The 16,828-nt window shown below is 46.6% G+C and overlaps 1 protein-coding gene across 2 annotated transcripts; it reads left to right on the top strand.

The window, feature by feature from the left end:
* The first annotated feature begins 3,802 nt into the window (after positions 1-3,802).
* On the top strand, positions 3,803-16,538 carry AFG2B (AFG2 AAA ATPase homolog B). Of its 2 annotated transcripts, none has more exons than XM_084777618.1 (8): positions 3,803-5,124; positions 5,965-6,150; positions 9,745-9,903; positions 12,496-12,705; positions 13,433-13,607; positions 14,863-14,993; positions 15,522-15,647; positions 16,344-16,538. In XM_084777618.1, the coding sequence occupies exons 1-8, from the start codon at positions 3,994-3,996 to the stop codon at positions 16,506-16,508; spliced, it is 2,283 nt and encodes a 760-aa protein (XP_084633744.1). In that variant the 5' UTR covers positions 3,803-3,993; the 3' UTR covers positions 16,509-16,538. The 2 variants fall into 2 exon arrangements, with proteins under 2 accessions (XP_084633744.1, XP_084633743.1); XM_084777617.1 differs by having other exon boundaries at positions 3,808-5,124; positions 13,433-13,625.
* Positions 16,539-16,828: the final 290 nt, after the last annotated feature.

The following is a 16,828-nucleotide window of genomic DNA, read 5'->3' as shown; positions in this document are numbered from 1 at the left end:
TAATATTTTCAACCACTAGGCAAGTTAAGCATTCAAAAAAAATACAGGAGTTATTTGATGGACTGAAATTCTCAGCTATAATATACCTAGGTATAATACCCAAACGGATTTCCTGAAAATCATCAAACTCATTCTCCTGAGTGAAAAAAAAAAAAATCAAAGTGAATTCTCTTAGTAATTGAAGAAGCAAAGAGATTTAATTGCATAATTTTACTCAGTGTTGGAATAGGGAGCAGATTATGACAAGTTATTAAAAAAGAGGGACTCAGCAATTAAAAGACAACAGGAAGTCCATTTTCATAACTGGCTAACAATGCAAAAAGAATTCAACTAGATGCATAAATGTATGGCTGGTGCCACAGGACCTCAGGGTAAGAGAACATTGAAGTGAAGAGGTGAGCGAATCTCCCTGGAAGATGCTAGATTTGTGTTGAGAGTTTCTGAATGTCTGGGCAGGAGTAAGAGGTTTGCTTTAGGGAGTGGATATGGTCCTTCTGCCCTCTCAGTCCCTAGTGTGCACTAGGCATCATTCCATCGCACTACCTAGCACACTGCCTGGCACAGAAAGACACATGAGACAGTCCTGAGTTCTTTCCTCAATGAAACCTCCATTTCCAGTTCAGCCTGGTCACTATTAGATCATTTAATAGGGTTTTAAAATTTTCATTCATTTAATAGGGTTTTTGTTGTTGTTTGTTCTTTTTTTAACACTTACATGTTTGGCGTTCTGTGGTAGGCACAAAATACACTGGGAGGAGCAACCCCATTATCTGTCCTTGAAGGACTTAGGGCGGAGAGAGAGAGAGGCAGCTCAGTTGCTAGAGCGCATGCCTGGTATGCATGAAGCAGATCTGGGCTCTCTTCCCAGCACCACCAATGTTACACATGGTGGCACACATACGTACTTCCAGAATTTGGGAGGAAAAGCCTTGTCTTCTTCCTGAAACATCACAAGCCAGGCCTCCTCTATTTGCATTTCTTTCAGCATTATCCTCCAGGTTTCCACAATAGCTCGCCAAACTCTGAGCACCTAATGGCCGGTCCAGGTCAAAGTGTATAGGCTCGTTTTTCTTAACAAATATATTTTATTACAAACGTATTAACCAAAGAGTACCTCACTTTATAACCCGACTAACCCAAACAGTAGGAAAAGAAGATTAAAGAAGACAGTGATGAAACCAATAAGGATATCAGTTCCGGGGAACGATTCTCCTGGCGTAACCAGCAGGATTTCTTCTGCAGGAACCTGGAGCAACCAGAACCCGGAACCTCAGTAGGAGCCAGGAGCGGTTCTCTCTAGGAGTGACTCAAAGTGGAGCGATGAGCAGCCAAAACTCTCCCAAGCCTCCGAAGGCCCCTCCTCTTGTTTTTGGCTCACTTTTATACCTCCTCTCAGCATTTGTTCAAGGATGTCTTTCAGCTGGTTAACAACCAATCTCCCCACCATGAGGTGGTTCGACTTCTAAAGGGGGATAAGCATCACCTGCTATCTCACAAGTCTTTTTCTCATCCCCCACTTGTGATCTAAACAACAACAACAACAACAAACATGTTTATCAATCCTTCATCAAAGCTCCAAAGTTCTTTAGCTTCTTTAAACAAAACATCCCAAAGCATGGAAGCCACATGCTTGGGCCTGCCACAGCAACACCTTATTGTCTGATACCATACTCTGTCCTAGTTTGCTTTTTTTTTTTTTCTGTGATAGAACACTTACCAAATCCAGCTTGGGGAAGAAAGATCTTATTTGACTTACAGATTACAGTGTGTTATCAAGGGAAGTCAAGGCAGGAGCTCAGGGCAGGAACCTAGAGGTGGGAACTGAAGCAGAGCTCCAGGAGAAGTGTTGCCTACTGGGCTGGCTTTACCTGGCTCGCTCAGCTACCTTCTCTTACAGAGCTCAAGCGCACCTGCTAAGGAATGACACTGCCCACAGTGGGACAGGCCCTCGCCTATCAGTTAGCAATGAAGAAAACGCCCCCACCGACCCGCCCATGGGCCAAGCTGATTGAGACAATTCCTCACTTGAGGTTCTTTCCTCCCAGAAGTGACAACAAAGCACAGCCATGACAGTGCCATCATAAAGGAGTCCCAAGAGAGTTACATGCTGCCTTCCACTGCGTAAGGAAAGAGTGAAAAGGCACAGGAAGTAGAACGTAGGCCCTCACTCAGTCTTGAATCAGCCAGTACCTACATCTTTGTCCCTTAAGCTTCCGAAACTGTAAGAAGTAAATATCTGAATGCAAGTCATGCACTTATGCACATGAAAGCAAAGCGCTCATGCACATAAAATAAGATAAACGGAATCTTTAAAAAAAAGGGGCTGGAGAGATGGTTCAGGGGTTAAGAGTACAAACTGCTGCTTTTGCAGAGGACCTGAGTTTAATTCCCAACACCCACATGGAGTGTTTATCTCCAAAAGACCTAATACCTCTGGACTTCATGAATACCTGCGCGCAGACACACACACACACACACACACACACACACTTTAGTTTTTTTTCATGGAAAAACATTAATTTGCTACTGCTTATCATACCTGAATAGCTTATAGCTTATGATATTTTGTTCCAATACAGAGACTACAGATAGTTTTATATAACTGGGTGTGAACCCTGAGGAAAATCTAGTGAAAGCCTCAGCTGAGCAAGCTAGGGCTTCCAAGAGCCTGCAGCCTTCACTTGCTGGTTCTGGACTCCCTCTAGTGGTGTCTGTGCTCGATGTGCTAAACAGTGCCCCTAGAACCATCAAATTTGGGATTCTGTAAAAAAAAAAACAAAAAACAAAAGGCCCACAGAACTGTTATCATGCTGGTCCCCCCACCCCCAAGGTTTTCTGCTGCTGCTGCTATTGTTATAGTTTTGAGACATTTCCCCGTTCTGTAGGTGAGGCTGGCCTAGACTTCACTAAGTAGCACAGGCTGAACTGGATGGAAATTGTGATTGTGATAATCCTTAAGTGGGCTCCCAAATGCTGGGATACAGGCACGAGTCATCACACTCAGCTTAGAATGGCTTCCTACAAGGCCACGCCATTGTAGGTATGATAAATTTGGACGTCCAGGTGTGCGAAACAATACACTGAAAATGATCTGACTCAAAGGAGCAGGATGGACTTACTGGCTGGCTGGGAAAGACATCTATAATTCCACTGAGAATGGGTGAACGAGAGAGTTGAGGGCGTAGGAACAGCATCCTTTCTTGATACTTGTAACATAAAGAACGGAGTGGCTGTTTTAGTGGGGGAAGTTGTTTATTTCCTGGCTAAGGTCAGAGGACCTTATAGTTTGACCCTGAATGGGATCAGCCTCTCCATGCATATACCCTCCCCCACGTCACATCCCGACTAGAACATCCTCCACTTCTGTTTTAAATCAGTGCAGACATCTGTAAGGTCACGTTAGCTCTAATTGCCTCCTCGTGTGTACTTCCCTCCGCTGGCATGGTTATGACCACTGGCTGTACCTTTCACGCGACCATGCAAAAACATACAGAGAAAACCTCTTACGACCACCCATCAGACGTTTGTTTCCTGGACAGTTCTATACCACAGCTATCCATAAGGTGTGCTGCTAACTTTCATAGACATTCCTTTACATATTGAAGATGGTTATTATGTCTTCCTTCCTATGTCTAGACGCTCAGAGCCTTTTGGAACGAGAATAAAAGATATTTTATAAGGTCTATGTATCATGATTATTAAACTTGGCAGGTATTTATTTTATTTACACTTTCATCAGCCGTTTTTCTCCCTTAAGAAGTCTTTTTACTTCACAAAATGCAAACTCTTATCATTCAGTGGAGCGGCCCTATGATGTCTGTCCGATGCTAGAACATCCGTTAAAAAACAAACAAACAAACAAAAAAAACACCAAAAAACAAAACGCCTGGGAGGACAGCGCGGTAACTGCAAAGTTTACGGAGTCCCAACCTCTTCTAATTTTCCCATAAGTCCTTTCGACTGTCAATCAGACGCCTTTTCTCTTCATGGCGCATGCGCGCCGCCTGCATCCGGCAAGCCGGTGTAGTTGGGTCCCCCGCTGTTCTAGTTATGGCTCCGGACTCGGGGCCCTGCCCTGACGGACAAGTTCTGAAGCTGCTGCCGGTGGATCCTCGGGACCGGGACACCCAGCGCTGCCGCCTGGGGCCAGCAGCCTTCCGCAGCCTGGGCGCGTGCCTGGGCTCGCCGCTGAGGATCTCGTTGCCCGACGGTGGCTGCTGCCTCTGCACGGCCTGGCCGCGGCGCGACGGAGCGGACGGCTATGTGCAACTGGACCTGCAGTGTGCGAGCCCCGGGACCGAGGCGGCCGCGGGGAGAATCAGTCTGGACTGCTTGCAGCCGGTGCCCTGTCCGCCCCTGCGGCGCCTAGCGGTGTGGCCGGTGCTGCGATCGCGGGCGGGAGCCCCAAGTCCGGACGCGGTGCTGGAGGTAGCGCAGGAGCTGCTGCGCAACCGGCCGGTGTCGCGGGGACACGTGGTGGCCACCCCGCCGGGAGTCCCGGGCCCTGTGGCAGCGTTGCACGTGGTGGGCGGGACACCGGACCCAGAGCCCGCCGGGTTGGTCACGCCGCACACTCGCATCACGCTCAGCGACAAGCCGCCGCCACAGGTCGAGCCCCCAGGGGAGGTGGCCCTTGGGGGTTTGTCGGAGACGGCCGACTCCCTGCGGGAGCTGCTCATCCTGCCGCTGCGCTACCCGCTAGCCCTAACTGCCCTGGGGCTGGCAGTGCCTCGTGGGGTGCTCCTGGCAGGACCCCCGGGAGTGGGCAAGACCCAGCTGGTGCGATCCGTGGCGCGCGAGGCGGGTGCCGAGCTGCTGGCCGTGAGTGCCGCGGCGCTGCAGGGCGCACGGCCCGGAGAGACAGAGGAGAACGTGCGGCGCATCTTCCAGCGCGCCCAGGAACTGGCCAGCCGCGGGCCCAGCCTCCTCTTCCTGGACGAAGTGGATGCCCTGTGTCCTCGGAGAGGCAGTTCCCAGCGAGCTCCCGAGAGCCGCGTGGTGGCCCAGGTGTTGACCCTGCTGGATGGCATCCACCGGGACCGGGAAGTTGTGGTTGTAGGAGCCACCAACCGGCCAAACGAGTTAGACCCAGCGCTGCGCAGGCCCGGGAGGTTTGACCGAGAGGTAAATGGCCAGAGCAGGATAGAACCCCTGGTACCTGGAAGCTCGCCTTTTTGCACAGCTGGGTTAGGCAGGGTTTGTAGATCACTTTTGGCAAGAATCAGATTCTTCTAGAGTCAAATCATCTGGGAAGCGGGATGGGTCAGTAACTAAGCCCGTTGCAACCGTATTAAACTGAAATAGCCTTTGGAATGAGAATTTGGTCACAGTAAGAGAAGGCAGGACAGGCAAATAAAAACGGGCACTAGCCCCCTAAACGTACTCATTCCCTGTTAAGATACCACCCACCAGTCTTACAGTTGACTTCCTGAGTGGTCAAGAAAGTTGAATACTCAGCGTTGCCTTGTCTTAGGAGCTTTGGTCCTCAAGGGGTTTTAAATGTCTAAGGAGTAGCTAGAACAGTTAGTAATAAAGCAATATTTAAATTGTGTGGTAAGATTCTGCATAGGAATAGCAATCGTATACTTTCAGCTTACGTCTTTTGAGGACTTGAGTGGATTTCTTCCTGGCACCATCTATTAAAGGCGCTCGCTTCCAAAGAGCAAGGACCTAGATTATCTGGCCTGTTATTTAATCCCTGACTGCCATGGCTGGGTGTGCTCTCAAACAATAATGACTTTTTCAGGGAAATACAGAATCTTCATCGTGGAAATCCTCAGCCGCTGTCGCTCCGTCAGACAGTTCCCATTTTCTTATATTCAGAGTCTTAGGTGTGCTTAAAAGTTCAGGATCCCCGACCCAGAACGGTTTGCTGAATCGCTGTACATTTGTGAGGATGCTTTTAAAGAACGTTTTTCAAGTTCTATACTTTTAATTTTTCCGTTTCTTTTGCCTTGCTCATAGGTTGTCATTGGGACTCCCACACTCAAACAAAGAGAGGCCATTCTGCGAGTGATTTCGTCAAGGATGCCAGTCTCCAGTCATACGGACTTAGGTCTCCTGGCAGAAATGACAGTTGGCTATGTTGGTGCTGACCTCACAGCACTCTGTAGGGAAGCCGCCATGTGTGCCCTTCTGAAGAGCGAGAAGGTAGGAAGTGCTGGCCTAAGACCAGCTGTGCTAATCGTCTGTATTGATATGACAGATTAATTTGGAGGTTAAAAAGGTAATAAGTAAGCTGGGCATGATGGCACATGCCTTTGATCCCAGCACTCTGGAGGCAAAGGCAGTCAGATCTCTGTGAGTTCAAGGTCAGCCTGGTATACGAAGAGAGTCCTAGGATGGCCAGAGCTGTTACACAGAGAAACCCTGTCTCCAAAAAAGAAAAAGAAAAGTGGTAAGTACATTCATTCCTTGACATGATTGGTAGCCTCCACTGCTCTGTGTGTGTGTGTGTGTGTGTGTGTGTGTGTGTGTGTGTGTGTGTGAACATATATCATATATACAAATATATCTCAAATATATTTACATCTCAACTCCATATAAATATATGGCTGAAGAGGAGGATGAATGGCTGAGTCTTCCCGGTAGGTCCTCTCAGAAGAATCAGACAGATTTGAATTTAAAGCTTTTAAGAAGCCACTTTAGATTTACACAGAAAGGTGCAAAAATAGTTCTAAAAATTTTGTATAGCTTTTACCCAGATTGTGCAGTTGTAACATGCTACTATGTTTACTTTCTTTTTTTTTATGTGTTTATGTTTACATGCGTGTATGTTTTTCTGAGACTTTTGAGGATGCTCCATAGCCACAATGCCACAGCACAAATTTTAGTCACTGATGATGAACTTCACCAAAGTTAACTTAAACTTCTAGAATATGATGGTATCTATAAGAAGACTTCCTCATTGTCAAGATTATGGATAAATAGCTATGGGAGAAAAAAGGTTTTCTACTCCAAGGAAACTTGAGTACTTGGAATTTTATTAAAGATTGTTGATTTTCAAATCTTAAATTCATAATTATTTTAATAATATTTAGGATTATCTTAAATGTAATACTTTGCAATTCTATTAATTTGAAAAGTAAATTATTTAGTATATGATAACCGAGTCTTTAAACCTCTTCAGCAAGTAATAATTTCAGCAACTGAGGATTCTGGGACATTTCAGCTTCTTCTGTAGTACCCTAAATTATTTTTATCTGAATAATTTGTATCTTTTCTAACTGATGTTATTTTCATCCTAACACTGGAGGTGCGAAGAAGTTACATGAACTTCTGAGTCCTCATCTTAGTGGATTTGGTACCAGAGTGCTTAGAGTTATAACGAGTTCCTGTGTAGAGGTGTGAGAATGTGTGTTCTTCGTGGGGAAGGGTGAGAGTTCCGTGAAGAGAGGGAGGCACAGTTAGAATTCCCTCTGCTTTGAAGTTCCAGGCTTCCTCTGAAGCATCTTTGGCTTAGGTGGACCAGTCAGATCACTGCTCTCGAGGAGGGGCCTACCTAGGTCTAGTCAGTCTCCACAGGTGATGGCTGAGTTCAGAAACAACCCAGGGGAAGTGGAAGGAAGAAGGGAGAGAGACGTCTTGGAAGGTACTGGCTCATCTTTCCCCCCTCCCCGCCCCCCTAGGCAGGTGAGGGGCTCTGTCTGTACCAGGGCAAACAGGGAATCCATGAAAGGTTTTCTGAAATAGTCTGAGTAAGAATTTAGAAGCGTAGTTTAGTAAATACAGAAGAGAAAGGATTTTATGCCTGAAAGGCTGATGAGAGTCAAATGAAATGAGTGCACATGGTCTTTAAGTGAGAGTTTTTTTTCAAACGCTAGTTGATACATAATTAGTGTCCAGGAACCCAGGGCCTAATACTGTAAGCCAGTGAGGCAAAGACACAGAACAAAGTACTGTGGTTATGTGTCCATAAGTCTCTTCATCAGCAGTGGAGCAAACACACAATAATGACAAAATCAGCTGATGATACTTTGTCAAATGTGTCCCCATCAAACATATGATGTCAGTGTCAACTAAGCAGGACAGCAAAGTAGAAAGTGAACTTTGCCCAAAACATTACCCTAAAGATGACAGTTGCTAATATCTTTAGATAATCCTGTTCACATTAGGCGTAGACCTAAAGTGGATTAGTATCCACTTTCATGAGCTTATACAAATGTATAAAATAGTTGAAAATGAGACTTTGTAGACAATCCACTGCTGAGAATTTGATATAAGGGCAAATTATTCAACAACAATACAGGGAGGTGAGCTAGGAGTGAGGTGGGGGAGAGCTGGAGGTGAGGTGGGGGTGAGGTGGGGGTGAGCTGGGGGTGAGCTGGGGGTGAGCTGGGGGTGAGCTGGGTGTGAGCTGGGTGTGAGCTGGGTGTGAGCTGGGAATGAGCTGGGTGTGAGCTGGGTGTGAGCTGGAGGTGAACTGGGGATGAGCACAAGGAGCTTTTAACCAAAAGTGTGCTTCACTGGAATGATCGAGAAAATCGTAAACTAGTGTAAATACCTGATGTTAGGGGGAGGAGGCTGTTGAGTGTAACAAACAGTGCCACTGAGGACAAGACTTGCTAATTTGAGCGTTTGGAGATGGACAAAGACACAAAACCAGGCGGAGTTCTTTCAGCCCATTCCCTTCCTATGGGAAGAACTTTCAAAGACAGTGAGAGACCAGCAACCCGAGAGAACAGATACGGACAGGGTCAGGAAAACATCAGGAAACACAATGAGTTTTATAACTTTTTATTTTGAAGTCATTTAAATTTTATTGGAAAGTTACAAAATAGTTACAGAGAACATCAAGCAAATCCCTTTATCCAAAGTCATAGGTTCTAACATTCTGCTAAGTTAGAGTTACCATATTCTCTTGTCCATTGTGTGTCTGTGTGTGTCTGTGCATATGTGTGTGCATGTGTCTGTGTGTGCCTGTCTGTCTGTCTGTGTGCATGTGTTTGTGTTTTTGTTTTGTTTTTTTTGTACGGGCCATTTGAGAATACGTTTTCAACCTGAGATCTGTGACTTTGACATGAGTGGTCATGTTAGTCATTTTCTAGAATGACCAGGCTCCTGGTGTACATCCCTCTGGGAACAGTACACAGCCAGGATTGTGTCTGTACCATATGGAGGCACGCGGTGCCTGTGGGCTGCTCATTGGTGATACTGACCGAACGGCCACCAGAGCAGTGTCCAGTTCTCCACCAGAGAGCTATTTTTTTGTTTGGCACAAATAGAAGATACTTTGAAACAGCAAAATGTCCTCTCGTCAGGGTTCTTACTCAGAATAGCTTTTATAGAAACTTGAAAAAAAAGCAATGACTTCCTAATTCTGTTATTTCCCCTGTTTCACTCTGACTTGAAGAAATTAATCAACACAGTGTTGAGTAGTGTTTCTGCAAGCTTGAAGGTTCCGTAGAGTGTGGGGGTGGGGGTGGGGTTGGAGCGGGGGAGGGTGGAAGGGTGGCGGTGGCGGTGTTGACGCGGCATGGGAGGGAAGGACAGGAAAGGCTGCCTCAGAGGACAGTCCGTTAACAGCTGTAACCTTCAGAATTTGAAGCTGTGAACTGTGTGCTCAGTGCTCACTTTGAGGAAATGACTAAGATGCTTGGACCTGAGACTAGAGATAATTAGATGTATAGATTCAAAAGACACTTTAAAAAAGCGAAAGGATTTCCTTGTGTGGTGTGTGTATACTATAGAAAAGGCCTACCTAAATCTTGGCTTGGTTTTTCCTTTTGGGATCTATTTCTTCAGAACCAAAACAGCCCTGAGATTGAAGAAACAGACTTTCTGGAAGCTCTTAAAAAGATTCAGCCCTCGTCGTTTCGAAGTTCCGTTGGCCTGACGGACATCAAGCCTGTTGGCTGGGATCAGATAGGTGGGCTTGAAGCTGTGAAGCTGCGGCTGAGGCAGGTAACCGGTCAGCGTATCCTGCAGAAGCCCAGAGTAGCATTCTCTGTCCGTAGTGAAAATGCTGTGAGCAAATTGCACACTCCATCTTACCCAAACCCCTGGTCGTGTGGTTCAGTCTTTATTTAACTACTCTTGTGTAGACTTCAAAATTAGTTTTTGTGTTTTCCCATCTTAGTCCTCTTTAAAAATTTTTTGTTTTAAGCACCGGGCATAGTAGCACATGCTTTTCATCCCAGCACTCGGGACGCAGAGGCAGGCAGATCGATGTGAGTTCAAGGCCAGCCTGGTCTACAAAGTGAGTCCAGGGCTAACACAGAGAGACCCTGTTGTGAAAAACCAAAAAAAAATTTTTTTTTGCTTTAAAGGGTTCATTATAATCTAGAACAGAGGTGTTCAGAGTTCCTGTGACAGGCTGGATAGTAAATGCGTTAACTTTTGAGACACACAGGCTGTCACAGCGATTCATTTGCCACAATAGTTCAAGAGCAGGTAAATGAGAACAATTGACTCTGTAAATTCAACTAGCTGTCCAAAACACTGACCGCACTGAGCAGATTCAATACTTTTTTCTTGTTATTTACCCCTAAACCATGAGGTATGCCATCTGTGTATGTGGTATTTACATTATTTAGGTATTATAACTAATAGAGATAATTTACAGCAAATGGATGTAAGTTATATGCAAATATGCTTTCCCCCCCTCTATGGTGCTGGGGTTTGAACCTATGGGAGCCTTTCCCGTGGGCTTGTCTCATTTAACTTTCACGATGTGGACATCAGCCTGAGAGACATCAGCCGTACTTCCTTCCATGTGTCCTGTTAGCCTGGTTGTGGCCCTTCCCTGCCTTTCTGGGTCCTCTTCTCCGTCCCCTGACATGTTGGTGCTCTGAGAGACTCATGGGCATCTTTCATTCTTAGAAATTATTTTCATTTTATGCATAGCAATGTTTTGGCTGCACGTACGCATGGGCGTCAGAAGCAGGGGTCAGATGTCCTGGAGTGGGAGTTGTGGATGGTGTCAGGTATTATATAGGTTCTGAGAACAAAGGGTGGGCCCTTTGCATGAACAACAAGTGCTCTTAACCCCCGAGCCATCATCTCTCCAGCCCCAGACGTCCTTTCTGCAGTCTGAGGTGATTGACAGTGTCACAGGCTGTTCTTAGCTGTCCCTTGAAAAGTCTTGGGTAGACTCTTCTTGATGTCCAGCAAATGCCAGGAGTAGGGCGCACGCCTTTAATCCCAGCGCTTGGGAGGCAGAGCAGGTGGATTTCTGTAAATTCAAGGCCAGCTTGGTCTACACAGTGAGTTCTACGACAGCCAAGGCCATATAGTGAGTGGGACCCTGGCTTGAAGAAAACAAAACAAACAGGAGTCCAGCGAATCAACTCTACCTCGACACCTAATCCCTGCTTGGCGAATGCGGCCAGCAGCACTTCTCTGTCGGAAGGGCGGTGCCAGGACTTTGTAAAATGCAGTTCCTTATGTTCCAATCTGTCCTTGCCATTGTCATCGACTGATGTCCCCGCCTTCCGTTTCCTTTCCTTCCAGAGCATTCCACATATTTCTACATTGTTGATTGGAACTTTCAGGGCTATTGTGGTCTGCCTCCATTGCTTCTGCTCGCTGCCTGGGGCAATGAATTCGATGGCTTTATGCATCTCTTTGGAGCGCCCCTTCTCCTTGGAGTTGCCGGTTCCTGCCTGGTTGTTAGTTTAATAAAAAGTCTCTCCCTTTCAGAACAAAGCTCCCACCTTATACCGTTTTCTTGCTTGAGGCCAGTGTTGGTCTGTCTCCTCACTAGCAGTCAGTCAGTCGGACAGGTTCACGTCTAACCTTTCTAGGCCTGAGCGTCTGAGTCTGTAAAGTGATGATAAGGCTGTTTAGCTTAGCGGTGGTCAGGACTTCTCACTGCTCAGTAACTGCTTGTGTTATTCTGGGTGTTAGGGATAGAGGCGGGAACGCTGCTGGCTTGTAGCAAGAGCAGAGCGGCCACATGGAAAAGGAACAGTAGTGAACAGTGAGTGGGCTGAGGAAGGTGGAGGGCAGCACAGGCTGTGGCTGGGAGAAGGGGCTTTACTCTGCTGGCGGTCCTTGGGGAAAGACTTCACCAAGCAGGTACATTTGAGCTGAGGCCCGAGAGGTAGACAGTAGCCATACGGTGCTGGGGCGACGGCTCAGCAGTTCGGAGCACTTGTTGCTCTTGCAGACGACCAGATTCAGTTCCCAGAGTCCGTGTGGCGGCTCACAGCCATCCACAGCTCCAGTCCTAGGAATTCCAGCGACTTCTCCTGACCCCTGCGGGCACCAGCCATGTACATAGTACGCGTACATACGTGCGGGCAAAGCACCCAAACACAGAAATTAGAAGATAATTAAAAATGTTTAAAGAATAGCCACAGAGAGCTGTTGGGAGGATGACAGGCGACGCATGGTATCCCAGGTGGAAGCCCTGGGGTGCAGAGGAGCTAAGTGGGGGGAGGGTGGGGGGGGCTGGTTCCTGAGTGTCAGTCAGTTCAACGGGCTCTGGGAAGTGCATGCATTTGGCATGTGGCTGGTACACTGACATCTTCCTGTCTCTCTGCTCATTTACAGTGTGTTGAGTGGCCTCTGAAGTTCCCGCAGGAGTTTGCTAGGATGGGTCTGACACAGCCAAAGGGCCTTCTCCTCTACGGTCCCCCTGGATGTGCTAAAACCACTCTGGTGAGGGCCTTGGCCACAAGCTGTCACTGCTCTTTTGTGTCAGTGAGTGGAGCTGACCTCTTTTCACCTTTTGTTGGCGATTCAGAAAAAATCCTGTCTCAGGTTTGTTTATTTTTAAGTAATTTTCTTTTCCTGTTATAAAAGTTATACATGCTTATGTTTAAAATAAGAGCCGTCTTCCCTTTAATCCTTCCACCTTTTCCTCTCTCTGAGGTTTTATCAATCTTCAGTAATACCTTTTTTATTTTTAAAAATCATGTGTGTGTGTGTGTGCTTGTGTGCGCGCGTGCGTGCCCATGTGGAGTATGCACACTTGCATGTAGGTACTCATGTAGACCAGAAGAGGGCGCCAGGTTCCCTATAGCTGGAGTTGCAGATTATGTCTCCCAGCACTAAGAGTTGAACTCAGGGCCTCTGTAAGAACAGTATGCACTCTCAACCCCTGAGCCATCTCTCCAGCCCTTTTATCTTGGTTTTTAATGTTAAACATTGTCACCAGATGGCAGTGGTGGAATGTGCTTTTTAATTCTATCCTCAGGAGACAGGCTTAGGCAGATCTCTTGAGTTTTAGGCCAGCCTAGGCTACATAATGAAATCCTGCCTTAAGAGAAAACAGCACTGTCGCTTCTGACATCCTATGTTAAACATCTTTTGAGAAGACAGTTTTTAACAACCATGCATCTTTGGCCCTTGTTTTATGTATTTATTCCCCAGTTCCTAAGCACTTAGAATCTTTTTTTTTTTTCTCCTGTTTTAACGATTACAAATAGCAGAGTGAAAATAGTCACCGGAACGGCGTGTGACGCTATGTTTTTCTTCCCTCACTAAGGTATTTCGGCAAGCAAGAGCCAGTACTCCAGCGCTTGTGTTTTTGGATGAAATTGACTCAATCTTGGGGTCTCGTTCAGTCGGCACCTCGGGATGTGATGCTCGGGAGCGGGTTCTTTCAGTGCTGCTGAATGAACTCGATGGTGTGGGAGTTAGGCCGGTAGAGAGAAGAGGGAGTAAATCAAACCAACAGGGTAAATACCAGGAGCTGGAGACACGGAGCGCTGCTTGCTAGCCAGATGCGCCAGAATCGCAGGCTAGAACCAAGCAGCGTTTCTGCGCGGCTGCTTTTCCTGGGCTGAATTCTCTTACGGAGGGGTTTCTGTTATTATCCCTTCTTCAGTTTTGTGTGTGTGAAACATTACAAAACAAATTTAGCACTTCAGTGACTTTGGTAGTTGAAAGCAAGTAAAGGTGGCTTTTGGGTCCCCCTGCTTTTGTGAGCCTCTTCTTCAGAGAGTGTGGCTTCTTGCCCTGAGGAGGCCGTTTCTGATTTCTTTTTATTACAGTCATATTCTTGTTTGTTTCCCATTTTTAAAATTTGAAGGGGCCCACGGTAACCTGGTGTCGGGATGCAGGGATTCCTGGCGCAGCAGCCCATTAGCATGCTGGGAAACTTGCTGCTTGGAGGGGTAAACACCGGAGAGCTGCTCGGGTTATTCATCTCAAGGACTTCTAGGCCTCTCCCTGTCTTGCCATTAAATGTTTCTTTTCTTGGGCTGAGGATTTTATGTAGTTCTGGGGCAGAGCGACTGCCTGGCATGTGCAGACCCTGGGTTCTGGCCCAAGCGCCACATAAGCCAGGAATGCTGGTGTGCGCTGGGAGTACTTGGGGGGTGTGAGCAGGCAGCCGACATTTAAGGTCAGTTTTGCTGGGAAAAGTTTTGGAACCATCTGGGCTACAGGGAGGCCCTGCCTCAAACAGAAACAAATGTCGCTTCTCACCCAGGGTTTGCGTAACTGCAGCTCAGGCTGAGAGTCTTTTTGCCTCTGGAAAGAAAAATAAAAAGTAAACTTCCGTCTCTGGGGTATTGAGAACCAGACTTTCCAGAACCATACCTGCCCCCATTAGTCATGCACTCTGCCCTCGCAAGCATCCTCCTGATAATTGTCCTTCATCGGGAGCCTGGGTGAACCTGGGCACTGGCCAGGTGTTCTTCCGTCAGGCTTTTCATTGGTTCTCAACTGAGAAATGCCTGTGAGGACTAGCCATTCCTTACAAACACCCAAGGTAGCTCTTTGATTAGTGAGTTGTTCGTGGGGTGGCTTGATACCAAGAAGGTGGCTGGGATGGGGCGGAAATGTCCTGGTTCCGAGGAAAGGTTATCCCTGTTCAAACATAGCACTTTCCCGTGTGCGACTTAACGGGAAAGGATTTTTTAATAAGTAACAGTTTGTTGACATTACGCTGTGTTATATGCTTTCCCTCAGAGTGTCAAGAGATTCTTAATCGGAGTGTCACGGTTGTCGTGGCGACAAATAGGCCTGATGTGCTAGATGATGCCTTGCTACGACCTGGAAGATTAGATAAGATGATCTATGTCCCTCCTCCTGATCACGAGGTAACCGCTGCGTGTTTCCTGTGCCCTCAGCAGTGCATCATGTCTCCAGGCTGGGGGCAGGTGCACTGTGTATCCTGCTCTCACTGGTCAAGGCCGGTCTCCCGTTCTATGCTTGGTGGCTCTTCATAAAGTCACACCTTTGCCTGTGCTGGCTTCCTGGCCCTGTCTTCAGGAAGCATGCCTGCAAGTGACTGCAGTGTTACAGGCAGTGCTGAGGGCACTGGATGTCATTGTGCACTGGGATGGGGAATCCTAGGACATTTGAGGCGATGAAAGGGCTTTGGCAGTGGTCTGGGTCTGTGGGGACTACAGCGCATCCAGCCAGGAAATGCTCTGCTCTCAATGCCCAGGGCAACTGGCAGGTGGTGAAGGGGCCCAGCAATTAATTTTTTTCTTTCTTTTTATTTTAAATCAAGTTTTAAAGAGAGATTTTTTAGAGAAGTAAATATCTGATGTTTCTAAATGTCTCTGATAATTCATGCGTTTGTTTCTAAAACTGTAAATATCCTGTGTTTGGTTTTGTTCCAGGGCAGGCTCTCTATTCTAAAAGTCTGTACAAACAACATGCCCATAGGTCCTGATGTTTCACTGGAAAACCTAGCAGCAGAAACCTGTTTTTTCTCGGGAGCTGACCTTAAAAACCTCTGCAAAGAAGTGAGTGTGCACTGTCTTATTCTGGGCAGGAGTCGTAGGCTTTCTTTTTCCATAAGCTTTACTGAATATTAAATCCAGAACACCGCACCGCACCGATCTTAAGGATGGATATCTTACTGAAGGACTGTAAAGTGACCACACTTTTGTAATCACCATTTGTGTTGGGAAGAGATTGTTGCTATTCCAGCATCTTCCCTGGACCCTTCCTACCCTCTGCCCTTGCTGATGCCCAGGGGCACCACTCTGCCTACAACAAGCTCTGTAGCTTTGGAGCTCCAAATTTCCACATTCCGCCATGGACAGTTTGTCTGTGCTAGGAGTGTGGACTTGCTCTTCCGTATATGTACATGGCCCCAAGGAGAGTTGCTGGGTTGTAAAACGTGGCTTCTTTTATGAGCAGTGCTGTGTAAACTTTTCTACCTTGGGGTCAAGATTCCTCTCATCTATAACTGTATGTGGGCTTGGATTGTGTGTGATATTTTGCAGATTGCCTATTTAAGGCTAGATTTTTAGTGTACAAAAAATTATAGTGTAAGGTGAATTTTTAGTCACCGTAAGTTTTAGCTTAGTGTTTTGGATGGCATTGAACTCCTTTGATGGGAGACCTAGAATTTACCACCGGATTGCAGTGTTGACAGTTACTGGTAGTTTTAATATGAAGCAAATTAACTGTTTCCTGTTGCTTGTCTCCCGCAGGCTGCCTTGTTTGCTCTGCAGGAAGATGGACTGGAAGCTACTGCAGTGAAGCAGGAGCACTTCGTAGAGTCACTGAAGACTGTAAAGCCATCCTTAAGCCACAAAGACCTGACTTTCTATGAAAACTTATTTAAGAAAGAACTTTCTAACTTGGAAGATAATTAAATGTTTATTTTAACCAGCTTTTCACATGAATTAGAATGTGGACTTGCTTGTGGTTTGCAATGGCACATTAGTGTGAGGGAGGGAGGGGAAGGAGGGGAGAGAGAGAGAGAGAGAGAGAGAGAGAGAGAGAGAGAGAGAGAGAGAGAGAGAGAGAGAGAGAGCGAGCCTGAGAGAGATGGAAAAGCTTGGCCTGATAAGGACTGTCTTACTTCTAGAAGGTATATTAAAACATAATAAAAAGTGTGTGTGTGTGTGTGTGTGGTTTTGTTAGGATAACTGTTTTTGGTTGATCACTTTTTGTGACTTTGAAGTCTGTCACG

The sequence above is a fragment of the Acomys minous genome (genome assembly GCF_964271855.1).
Source record: "Acomys minous genome assembly, chromosome: 3".
Taxonomy (NCBI): Eukaryota; Metazoa; Chordata; class Mammalia; order Rodentia; family Muridae; genus Acomys; species Acomys minous.
This window is presented reverse-complemented; position numbering and strand designations above follow the sequence as displayed.